Source organism: Manis pentadactyla, chromosome 1, assembly GCF_030020395.1.
Source record: "Manis pentadactyla isolate mManPen7 chromosome 1, mManPen7.hap1, whole genome shotgun sequence".
Taxonomy (NCBI): domain Eukaryota; kingdom Metazoa; phylum Chordata; class Mammalia; order Pholidota; family Manidae; genus Manis; species Manis pentadactyla.
Window position 1 is genome coordinate 47,404,009 of NC_080019.1, and position 12,504 is coordinate 47,416,512.

The following is a 12,504-nucleotide window of genomic DNA, read 5'->3' on the forward strand; positions in this document are numbered from 1 at the left end:
CTTTCTGCAGCCAGTCTCTCACCTCTGCCACCACCTTCTCGCCCATGGGGATCCTGTCCTCATCTTACTTGCATTAATGAGTGTCTGTGGCCAAGTAATTGGAGACTGAAAATATCTGTTCCTTATCAGACTTCCAATGTATTCACTGACTTATTCACACCCGTGTGTCCTCTGTGCCATTATGGATGATGCCCGTGCTGGCCTACAGGGCCTCTGCTCCCCCAGAGATGCTCCCTCCTCCCCGCTGGGCTCTGACACCCCACCCTGGGACACTCCTCCTGGGGACATTCTTTTCTCCCAGCTCCACCTCTGTCACCACTGGGGCACCACAGCTTCCCTGTCTCCCACCATGGTCACCTCTGCTTCAGGATAGGATGGTTGAGAAGCAGACAGTTAAGAAAGGGGAGGATTTTGTTTGTATCTTTAACCAAAGATCCATCAAGTATACAGAGACGGAACCACAAAATAATCCTAAAAACATTCAAAACAGCAGGAAGTCAGCCCAGAACACCCATAGAGGCATGGTAGTGTAATTGTTCTGGAGTTGCCCACTTGGGCCCAGTACCGGTGCTGCCCTGGGCAGCTGGGCAGGTCCCTTAGCCTTGCTAAGCCTCAGTTTCCTCACCTGTAAAATGGGGAAATGTTGCTGTGCTGAGGCCTCAGTGAGCTAATGCCAGGGAAGGGCGTAACCCTGCGCCTGCCCGCAGTATCTGCACAGCAGATAGGAGCTGTGTCAGTGATCATGCATTTTTCAGAATCCTAGAAAATGATTCTGTTTTAGAAGGCGGGGCCAGGATGATGGGTGGGTGTCCCCTGGGCAGGGAGGCTCTTTGGCTCTCAGAGAGCCTTCCTTCTTTCACAGGGCTTTTTTTTTTCCTTTTGGCATGCCTGCAGCCAAGTCTGGGAGGGTTTCCGGACAGAGGTCCTCGTGGCTGCTGCCTTAAGATGTGCAGCCTGGGCCACAGCCACCACTGCTCTCTGACTCAGGCCCACTGCAGCAGCAGCCCCAGCCAGTGCAGCAGCATGGCGCTTTGGGGGACCTGCCTGCTCCTCTGCCTCGTCTCCCTCCTGAACCAAGTCACTGCCGAGCCCCCGACCCCCAAGGTCAAGAAGACTGCAAATGTCAAGAAAGGTAAGGAGGGGGGTGGGGCCCCTCCCCTTCTCTCAGGGAGCTGGTCACCTTTCCTTCGCTGGTCCTCCTGCTCCTTCCCTTCGTCTTCCTCCTTGACGAGGCCAGGGAACTTCAGCGAAGTACCCCCTGGAGGCTGGGTGGTATCCCCAGTAGAAGGGCTGTCAGAACTGTAAGGCTCAGTGACTCTCAGAATTGGAAATGAACTTCCAGATCATCTAAAACTGACATCTGCCCCAACCCCTACCCCTTCCGCCTTGCACCTCAGCATTTTAAAGAAAACAAACTTTGACTTGGCAATGCCAGTGGGTTCTGCTTTGTAGTCTCCATCCCTTGGGTTTCTCATGGGTAGAGTAATATTTGCGCAAAGGCTTGTCATGTAAGTGTCTAGCCCAGTGCCTGGCACACAGAATACACTTGATGCACAGGGGATAAAAAGGGATAATGTTAATCCCCAGTTCCATCATGTATCACAGCCTCGAGGAAATGAAAGTGTTCAAACCCGGATGAGGACTCTGGATGCAGCTTTGCTCTCCCTCGGTCGCCTCTGGTTCTGGGCGTCCTCGGGCCGCCCAGCTGCAGCAGAGCCTACCCTTGGAGCCCTGCCTGCGGTGAGCTCACCCTGGGCTGTGTTGAGACAACATTAGTGCAATGCCATGGCAATGAACTGAGCTGTCATCCCCATGGGGCTCTGAGGCTGGGACAGTTCCAGGAGATGAGAGCACAGATTTGGGCAGAGAGACAGGCAGCCAGGGCCAAGGGCACAGGCAGGCAAGGCAAGGGGTGTGGGCTGCCCCCGGGCCCCTCTCTGAGCCTCCTCGGGAAATGGGCCACTGTCTATGGACTAGCACAGTGCGTACAGGAACATCAGGGCCATGGAGACCCACAGGGCCGGGTGACAAAGACTGGGCAGATCTGGGTGCTGATAAATAGTCTCAGAGATTCCATTTATAAAGTGAACAAAGAAAAGTTCAAAACAGAATTGATCCTATGCCGTCATTTGTTTTGAAAGATGGATTTATTTAAACATACATATTGCCTTGTGTAAGCACAGAATGTTTCTGCAAGGATCCACAGAGTTAGTAACAATGATTACCTCTGGGAAGAAAAACGGGCGCTGAAGACAGTCTCAATGGGAAAGGAGACTTTAATGTTTCAAACTGCCTGGGTTTAAAAATATATATATATTTCCATATTACCTTCTACAAAATATTCATTAAAAAGAGAAGACTCAGTCCCATGCATGGGTGTGTTCACGAGCATTACCACCAAGGAATATTCTTTGTAAAGGACACACAATTCCAGATGAAAATAATAGAATTTCAGACTGTGGAAAATAGCAGCTAATTTCTCAATACCAAATATTTCGTATTTACTTAATCATGTGAATCATGTATCTAATCATGTGAAAAAGGAGAAGGTCAGACCAGACTAAATCTTGGTCCTCTGCAGCTGTCACGCCGAGTCCTGGCCCCAAGCAGTCTCCATGGAGATGAGCCAGGCCCCCAGAGGCCCGCAGAGCAGCCCACACCAAGGGAGAAGCATCCTGCCCCACCCTGCCTCTCGCTGAGAACTGCTTCAGTGTTCTGACCCACCTAGTCTTTCCCTCCTTGCACCTACTGCCCACACACAAAACAAATGCTTACAGAGCTATTTCTCCATGCAGGGGCCAGTGTTTGTGCTGAGCAGCCTTGCAGGAGGTCAGCATCCCTGCTTTTAAGACATGACTCGATGCTAGAACCTTTCTGTCCTCACTCAGGTATCAGCACCATCTCAGGATACCTTAGAGTCCAGGTGCCTGGGCCCTACCCCTGGAAATGCTGATCGGGGGTCTAGAGCGGGCCCCGGCAGCAGCCTTTGCCACAGTCTCCAGCAATTCCAAGGAGCAGCCAGGACTGAGGATCATAGGAACAACCTAGTTGTAGGGTCCAGGGCACACATGTAGGGGAGACCACTTGGTACCCAGGACCAGTGGTGAAGAGCAAGTTGGTGAGGCTGGCAAAGGGTAGAGAGGACAGCATGACCCCCGGCCACAGGACGGTGAGAAGGGGGAGAGCCCAGTTGCTCCTGGGAGCTATCTGCTCGGGGTATGGGGCGTGGCCCAGGCCAGCAGTGGGGTCAGCCCGAGGGGAGGCATGCAGGGAGGCTTGGGCAGCCGGAGCTCCAGGAGCATGTGACTGCACCTGGTGGAGGAGTTTAGGGGAAAGGCTAGCCTCATGGAGGGTCACAAGTCTATAGCACAGGGACTGGGGGACCTGGATGGCATCCATCTCAGTAACAGCAGAACCAAGTTCAGAAGTGGGGCAGCACAAGGGCCTCCTGACTCCTCACCCAGAGCTGCAGGGACACCCTCATGCCCACAACTCCCTTGAGTGGAGCACTGTTAGTGCCTGGCCCCTTGACTGGTCCCTGTGTCCATGGGCACCTGGGTGCAAATTACAAAGGCACCCTCTGAGCTGACAAATTATAGAAAGGCACCCCTTTTTCTGGTCTGACCCAACCAGCCAGGGTAAGGCTTTAAGGCTAGGTGTGAGCCCTGCTTGTGCCCTCAGCTGAGTGCCCATGTGCAGTGCCCAACTTGCACAGCCTTACCTGGCACCCTGTGCTGGTGCATCATGTGACTGGGTGAGGTGCTGAGGCAGAGGCCTGGGGCGGGGCTCACCTGACCCCACCCGGCTAGTTTGCCAGCCCCAAACCCTCCCTTTTTGACATGCTCATCTGGGTGTTATTTTCCTCATATTTGATAAGTTACATCACTAATTCCTGTATGTACGAGTATGCTTCCTGCCTGCATTTGTTTACAGCGACTCCCCCTGCAAAGGCATGTTCTGAGGGCACAGAGGCTCTGACCTCTCCCCTCATGACTGTGGGCTTTATGCAGGCGAGGCCAAGTGGACCATGGAAGCACTTCCCGACCCTCTGCCCAAGTGAGTGCAGCCTTTGTTGAAGCCCTGGGATTTTAGAAAGATTGGGGTCCACCCACAGCCTACCTGCTGATCCCAACCCCACCTGATCCCCAGTAATACTCCTGAAAAAATGCATACAGCTGTCAGTCCAGCAGGAGCAAGTGAAGGATGGGAAAAACATGAGCAGAAGGAAAATCATGAGCAATTACTTAGGTTCCCACCAGCAGGAACAGAGGGAGAGAAAGCATGCCAAGATATGGGGTCCCTGGGAGTTGTCTCTCCCTGTGCCCCTGTGGTTGATACAGGTAGGGCTTGCTTTGCCTAGTCCCTGCTCTGCTCCAGTCCCTAATACCTTCCTCACATGTCCATGATTGCTTTCACTTTCTTCTAGATGTTGTGACCCCAAAGATGTTTGAGGAGCTCAAGAGCCAGTTGGACAACCTGGCCCAGGAGGTGGCCCTGCTGAAGGAGCAGCAGGCCCTGCAGACTGGTGAGTGCAGGCGGTGGCCTCTCTGGGTAGGTGTGCACCAGGGAGAAGGGCTCAGGCCAGCAGCCAGCAAGGTGCCTGAAGCCCCCGGCCAGTACAAGGACTCCGGCCAGCTTTGTTAGCGCAGCACTGTAGGCCAGGGCTGGAGAGCCCCTGCTCAGCCTGCTTCTTCTTGGGAGATGTCCTGACATGTGTGGGAATGGGGATTCCCCAAAGGACAGAAAGCTCTCCCACAGGAATCCATTACTGCCCGTGGAAATATGCGCCTGGAGCCCTCCATGGGGCAGAGGAAGCAGCCCATCCTAATACGCTCCCAGGAGACCCTCTGTCAGCCAGCCCTGAAGCCCTGGGGGGCACACTGGCTTCACCCCGCCATGTCAGCAGCTTTGCCCATGCTCTTGCTCTCAGTCATAATTGCGCTGAGGCAGGATTTCCCATCTCCATTTGAAGATGGGGCAATGAAGGCATAGAAAAGTCCTATCCCTTGCCCACACCCACCTGGCTGGTTAGCACAGATTAGAATCTGAATGGAAGCAACTTACCCAGTGAAAGATGGGCTTGGTCTCCCTGGCCCTGCATTAACCAGCCGAGCAAAGATGGACAAAATCCCACAGCTGTGGAGCCTGGGGTACAGTCAGGTGGCAGCCGCCTGCCCCCACACACACTGCCTGGCCAGCCTACCTGGGCAACCTATTCTCTCTCCCAACCAGCATGTTCCTTTCGTATTGTCTCTATTTTCTGCACATCTCCAGCTCACATACTCCTTTGTGACCTTGCTCTGGAGAACACAAAGAATACAGATTGATAGTATATAGACTAACAATCCGTAGACTAATGTGGGCTTACTACTTATGTGGCACTGTTCTAAGTACTTTAGGTACATTAACTCTTTCTTCACAGAAAACTCGCAGTGGGCCTATTACTTTAACTTCACTTCCATTTTGCACCAAGAAGTTGAGTGTCTTGCCAGTAGCCAAAAGGAGCAGAGTGTTACTCTTAGCTCCGCTATACTGCCTCTCAAGTTATGATCTGGGAATCACCTCGGCTCCTTCTTAGGAAATGTACAAGCCTCCCTGTGGCCACAGCCACACTCTCACCTGCTGCTTTTCAAACAGAGATGCATCCACCTCCTGGGCCTTGGGCTCTCCCTTCCCCTCCTGCCTCTGCAGAAATCTCCCAGATCTTTTTCACTAGGCAGTTTTCACACATGTCCTCCCACTGAGATCTTTTCTTTGAGCATGCACACTAGCCATCCTTCTTTCCCTCCCATGGGCCTTTGCACATGCTGTTCTGGCAGCCTGAATTGTTCCCTCAAGATCCACCTAATAAGTGCTTCTACCATCACCATCTCAGGAGTCTCTAAACCCTTAACTCAATCAGGCTCCTTAGTTATAGGTTCTCAAAGAATGATGTTCTTTCCTTTATCACATTTGTTGTAGTTTGTAATGATATATTTGTTGATTTATGTCTGTCTCTCCCACTGGAGTATAAGCCCCAGGAATACAGGAGCCATGTTTGCTTTTGATTGCCCTTGTCTCTCCCACCACCCTGCCCAGCATAGTACTGCTACATACCAACACTCAGGAAATTTTTGTTGAAAGGAAGTCAAATGCATGACTTTGGGCAACTTGCTTAATATTGCAGGTTGAGGGGAGGGGCTCTCAGAAGGAAGTCTCTAACATGTTTTGGCTTCAAGTAATGGAAAACCTAACAGTGGCATAAACAAAAAGAGAGTCTGGAAGTAGGTAGCTTTCAGAAGCTTTGCCTCATGGTCCCAAAATGGCTGCCTCAACTCCAGGCATCATGAGTGCATTCAAAGCAAGAAGAAAGAGGACGGGTGGCCCCGCCACTTCTGTCCCATTTATCAGGAAAGTAGAAGGTGTTCCATTTCTATACTATTGGTCAGAGCTCCATCAGATGACCATCCATAGCTTCAATGCAGAAACAAAGCTTTTCCAGCTTCTGCAGTAGAGGCAGACAGGGAGAAGGGAGTTGGGAAGAGGTGTGGTTGGGTCAACCAACAGCATCTGTCACAGAGGGAATGTTTTGAATGAGCAAAGTGCCATTCTGGGCCTCAGTGTCCTCATCTATGAAGTGGAAGGGGTGGGGATAGATTTTCAGGGTGAGCTCTATTAAGGTCTGTCTCATGCCCAAGCTTTATGCTTGTGCAAAGTCATGTAACCTGGACGCCACTTGCTCCCTGAGATGGAGGGTAGGGACCTCCCTACACAAAGTCCATGTCATATGGAGATCCAAACACCCACCTCCATGTTTGCTGATTCCCAGGAGGTTCACAGTCACCTGCCCTCCTTGGGGATCTTCTGCTTCTCATCATTCTCTCCTTTTCTACCACAGTCTGCAAATCATGTTGTCAGTTATCCCACACGAAGCATTCCTGAGCTCTGTTGACCTAGCTAAAGAATAGAGAGAATCAGGGGTTAGGGGAGCAACACTCCCCTCCCGCTGTCTGCTCCTTCCCTACACCAGTCAGCAAACACGTGTGCGGTCCCCACCCAGCATACATCTACCAGGCACCAGGAGGCAGAGGTGACCAAGCCAGGGCCCTGCTCTCTGGGATCCTCAGAGTATTCATGGAATCCTTATATTCACTGGAGCCTTAAGGGACTTGCAGGATTGATAAAGAGGGATTCTAAGCAGAGGGTGTGTGGAGGAAAGCTAGTGTGACTCAGTGGGGTCATGAATAGACCAGCAACAAAACGATAGTAACAGTGATGTACTGAGAACTAACATTTATTGAGGGCTAATTGTGTGTCAGAGGGAGTGTGCAGTGGGTGTCCAGGAAGCAGCCCTGAGATGAGTTTAGCCTGCAGGAGATTTATAAGGTTGTACCTTAGGGTTAGCCCCTGGGGAAGGGAAGGGGCAGAAGGAAACAGGGTGGACAGAGCAAGAAGCTGAGCTGCACTGCGTTCTCAACGACAGCCTCAGCTGACTGCAGAGGAAGCCGCGACCGGGATGGCCCTTCAGAGCTGTCCTGAGTTGGGGCAAGAAGGCTCCTGGCCAGTCACTGGGTGCAGGCCACTCGGGGAAGGGGGCAGGCCTCTGGCAAGGTGGCTGTCTTCCGCTGAGGCAGTCCTCAGAGGGCACCGAGAGCTAAGTTTTACTACAGCGCCCTCGGCAGCTGGGGTCGTAAGCCCTTCATCCCCAGAGTGGTCTGGGCACCTTCATTACAACCTTTGAGGCCAGATTCAAACTTAGAATTTTGGACTCTTGAGAGTCCTATGCCTGAGAGAGCTAGCTCCTGGCCCACAGTAAATGCCATCTCTCCTGTCCGAGGGGTCCTGGGGGCTCAACTCCATCCTCTGACCCCCATCCCAACCAGCTCTCAGGAGCACTGACCTGGGAGGGGGCTTCTGGCAGCTGCCAGCAGCTTGTTGGGCCTCTTGGGCAACAAGGGTTTTGGGCACTGGGTCCCTGGAGTGTGGTCTAGGCTCTGGGTGGGCACGTGCCCTGGCCCTGCCAGCTGCTTGATCTCAGGGAGGGTGTGCCTGGAGGAAGACCAGAACAGGTGACTCTGGCTGGGCTCCCTGGGAAGCCCGCTTGGGAGATGGAGCTCATTAGGGGGGGCCATTAGATCCCCAGCTGGGGGGGAGAGGATGCAGAACTGGGCTGAGGGGCTCCTGGGAGCAGTGCAGGCTCAGTGCCAGCCTCTGCAACCCCTTGGACTCAGCAGACTGAAGGGCCCTTCAGAAGTGCCATGTCTCAGGCAGAGATAACCCTGCTGACCCCACTCCCACATCCCTCAGGCACCAGACGTGGCACCTGGGAAGGGGTGTGACCTGGAGCTAGGGGCTGACCTCATGCTGCAGCAGGCACAGCACCGCCTTGTTAATGGGGATCCGGGCTCTGCATCACTCTCTGCTACAGCTGCTGCTTGGGTTTGGGGGCTGCCCAGTGCGGACAGGATGGACAGGGATGGGATGGAGGTTGGCCTTTGGTTCCAGAACCCGGAATCCTGTGGTGACGGCCTTTTCTTCCCCTCCCAGTCTGCCTGAAGGGCATCAAGGTGCATATGAAGTGCTTTCTGGCCTTTGTCCAGGCTAAGACCTTCCACGAAGCAAGCGAGGACTGCATCTCGCGCGGGGGCACGCTGGGCACCCCGCAGACGGGCTCGGAGAACGACGCTCTGTACGAGTACCTGCGCCAGAGCGTGGGCGCCGAGGCTGAGATCTGGCTGGGCCTCAACGACATGGCGTCCGAGGGCGCCTGGGTGGACATGACCGGCGGCCACATCGCCTACAAGAACTGGGAGACGGAGATCACCGCGCAGCCCGACGGCGGCAAGGCAGAGAACTGCGCCGCCCTGGCCGGCGCCGCCAACGGCAAGTGGTTCGACAAGCGCTGCCGCGAAAAGCTGCCCTACATCTGCCAATTCGCCATCGTGTAGCAGGGCGCTGGGGGGCGGGGGCCCCTACACGCGCGCGGGGCCTCCTTGGCAAATAAAGTTGATGCAGCTTGGCGGAGAGTAGCTGCAGGCTGTTGGGGGTTCGCGGGGCCGGGGAGGTTCCCACGAGCCGAGCCACAGGAAGGGAAGGCTAATGAATTCTCCCCAGGAGGTGGAGGGGCGTGGGGAGAAGGGGAGCCGAGAGCGCCCCGCACAGCTGCGCCTTGTTTCTTTTAATAACCTTGTTTTCATATCATTTCCTACTTACAGACAAGTTGCAAGAAGACCTGTTTACCCTTCGTCCGGATTTTCCAAACATTAACATCTTCCGACATTGCTTTATGCTTCTTTTCTGAACCGTTTAACAGTAAATTGCTCAGACACGATGCCCCTCCTTACCCTGAAACACTTCCACGTGTGTAGTGAGAGCAAGGACATTTTCTTACACGGGCACAGCACTGTTACCAAAGTCGGGAAATTAACACTGGCACAATATTGTCTAAACTACAGCTCTTGCTCAAATTTCAAGGTTCCTTTTTGTAAACTCCACTTCCATTTGCTGGAATCCCGCATTCCCTCGACAGCCCCACCCCTTACCCGCTCCTGGTGTGGATCCTTTTCTAGGATGCCCTGACATGCTGAGTCCTGCCTCTGGGTGCGGCTGGTGTGTGAGAGAAGAGGGTGTCCATACGGGGATTTACATCCCCATCTTTCCCCAGCACACTCGGGGGGCTGGTCTAAGACGAGTATCACAATTGCCAACACTGCCCCATTGGTGTGTCCCTGTCCTTCCCTCTCCTTACAGAAAGCTCCATGCTAGCGTAATAGCCACACTTATTGCAGGAACTGTATGTTGTCTTATTTAATATTAGCCACCCAGGAAAAGATGTGTTGTTATCTTCGTGTTAGAAGAGGAAGTGGAGGTTCAGGGAAGTTAAGTGACTTCCTTTGGTCACAGAGCTAGTAAGCAACAGATCCAAGATTTACCCCAGGGCTGATTCCCAGGGCCTTGGCCTTTCTATCACCACTGTGGTGCTTGTTTCATGTACTGGAACTTTCCTGAAATAAAGCATCAGAAAAGTGGCCTAGTGGCTATAGTTCCCAGAGGCTATTGGCCAGCTCCTAGTATGACCTGGCCCATCCAGTCACATGGGCCCAGCTCTCCTGACCCCATCGAAGGGCATCTCCCGCCAGCCATGCCACACACCTTCTCCTCCCTGGTTGTCGCCTTGTGTATCCTGCTTCAGTAAGAAACTGATGAGAGTTTGGTTTCATCCATGGCAGTGGGGTGGGCTGGGGGAGGAAGCTTACAGCAAACTGTGTGCATACTTCTGCCAGATAGTCTGCTTGCAAGGACCCAGAAAGCATCTCACGTAATTCAACAATTACAGGAAAAGGTAATAAGATCTGTTATAGGTGCAGAAACTGGCTCAGGAGGTTGATGCGATTTGTTCAAGAGGCACAGAGGCACAGCCGAGGCTCACATCGACTTCTAGAACTCTGTGTGTCAAGTGCTCTTCACCCGACTTGGCCATCTAGCAGGATGTAAAGTGGATGGCCAGCCGTTTTTCAGATTTCCTGAAGCGGGTGGCTGCCCACAAGAGGGCACAGCGTTTCTGTGCCTGAGCGTGGGTCCTGATAGAGGGGCGTGGCTGTGGCACCCTGGGGCGGGCAGCGAGCACTGCCTGCTTCCAGCAGCAGGTGGCAGTGTGGGCAAGAGAATCGCTCCCCATCTTTAATCAGCTGTATGGGACCCTCAGCTCTCTGGGACACTTGAGACCTGTGGACTTCAAGCTGGGGTACGCCTGTACTGGGATCTCGTCTTTATTTTAAATGTTGACATTTTGTTCATCATGCATTTTTTGGCATTCATTTTGATTTTTTAAAATACCACATCCAGATATTATTTATCATAATTACTGAGTTTGGGCACGCTCTTAAATTTTGTGCCCCAGGTGAATGCCTCACATACTTCATTAACCTCGGCCCTGGATCCGAGGTACAGAATTTTGAGCATTTTCCAAGGCATAGATAAGTAATGATGGGAAGTTGGTTTCTAGATCTCCAACTTCTGTACGACTCTGCTAGACCTGACAGGTGAGGCCTCTTTCGCAAGTGCCCTTTCCCACTGTCCCGTGGCGTGCTGCCCTGGCAGTTGAAAGCTTTGGGGATGCCAAACAAAGGAACAATTTGAAGTATTGGTGTAGGTGTTGAAGGAAACAAAAGTCTGGGTAAAAAGTCCCTTTCCAAGTCAACAGTTCTTTGCCTTCGACTGTCTTAGGGACGAGTCTAAGCACATTGTCAGCTCAGTCAATGTGAGAGGGACCCTTCACAGAACCTGCCTCCTGCCCTGCCTGTCCCTCTGCTGGACAGTCACTCACCTTTCAAATGCATGGTCCATACTGCTGTGCTGGAGCCATACGCTCAGGCCCCAGCCGAACTTTGCTGGCGCTTTGTCCCATCACCTCTGCCATCACTGCTCCTAATCCTCCTTTCGCGTTTGGCCAGTCGTACAGCTCTCCTTGAGCCTAGCCCATCCCCTCCAAGTGAGGGGAGAGCCAAGGGAAGGAAGAACAAATGGAGCCCCCATTTGTGCAGAAGAGGGTGCCCTGGGAGACATGGGGCTGGTCCTGGTGGCACCTGCTGTGGGATCTAGAGAAGGCTCATGGGGAATCTCGGCCCCCAGCTCGTTCATCTACAAAAGGAGGCTTAGACTAGACCTTAGAACTCTCCAGGCTGTGCCTTCCTCTCCAGGTCCGCTGCTACTAGAACCAGGTCTCCAGGTGACCTCTTAAGACTCCTGAGTCCAAGACTCAGCCCAACCCTCAGGAATGTCTTCCCTAGACTCCTCTCCAAAAAGGAAAGCTGTTCGGTGGCTGCTTCCTCTGCCCAAACAAGGTTCATCCTTTACACTGGCCACCTCATTCTATGCAGTGACCACAGGCCTTTGCTCTCTCTTCAGTCCCAAACAGGTACAAATTCAGATGCCTGGTGGACACCGCAGCCTCGAAGTCCTTAGTCACTTAAGTCAACATGTTCAAAAGGGAGCTCAGTGCCTCCCCACTCAAGTCTGCTTCTCTTCCTGAGCTCACCAACTCCAGGGGATGTCTCTAGTCACCCAAGCCCTAGTCCTGTGGGGCCTCACATGTGCCTCTGTGCCTGTCATACCTGAGATCCAAATCATCATCTGGAGCCATGATTGCACTTCCTGAGGAACTGGCCAGGCTATCCCTTCCTCTCCAGATCCACTGCTACTAGACCCAGGTCTCCAGCTTGAACCACTGCAAATACTACCCTTCCTGGTTCCCCATCTCCTCCCACATCTCTCCCACCCTCCCTAAACCACAGCCTTTACTGCATAACCACTGGTTGTATGGAAGAGAAGGCTGGTTCAAGCCTTGGTCAGAGTTGGTCCGTGTAATGCAATCTTCCCTCCCATAAACATGCACATCTTTGCTTCACCTGAAAACATCACTTCACTGGTGTGACCCTGATGACTTAAACCTCCAGATACATTCTTCCTTTGATTTTGGCTTTGCTAAGAGAAAATGTAGATATTAATAAAAACACAGAAAAGGAG

At 52.9% G+C, this 12,504-nt stretch overlaps 1 protein-coding gene across 1 annotated transcript; it reads left to right on the plus strand.

The window, feature by feature from the left end:
- Positions 1 to 933: 933 nt before the first annotated feature.
- Positions 934 to 8,998, plus strand: CLEC3B (C-type lectin domain family 3 member B). Its single transcript, XM_036899363.2, has 3 exons — positions 934 to 1,132; positions 4,427 to 4,525; positions 8,527 to 8,998. The coding sequence occupies exons 1-3, from the start codon at positions 946 to 948 to the stop codon at positions 8,925 to 8,927; spliced, it is 687 nt and encodes a 228-aa protein (XP_036755258.1). The 5' UTR covers positions 934 to 945; the 3' UTR covers positions 8,928 to 8,998.
- Positions 8,999 to 12,504: the final 3,506 nt, after the last annotated feature.

What these genes read in the sequence shown, in the direction of transcription:
- CLEC3B (XM_036899363.2), top strand. Translation starts at nt 946, where the DNA reads ATGTGCAGCCTGGGCCACAGCCACCACTGCTCTCTGACTCAGGCCCAC. An exon ending in GACTGCAAATGTCAAGAAAG is followed by an intron (nt 1,133 to 4,426) that starts GTAAGGAGGGGG and finishes ACTTTCTTCTAG; the next exon opens with ATGTTGTGACCCCAAAGATG. An exon ending in GCAGCAGGCCCTGCAGACTG is followed by an intron (nt 4,526 to 8,526) that starts GTGAGTGCAGGC and finishes TTCCCCTCCCAG; the next exon opens with TCTGCCTGAAGGGCATCAAG.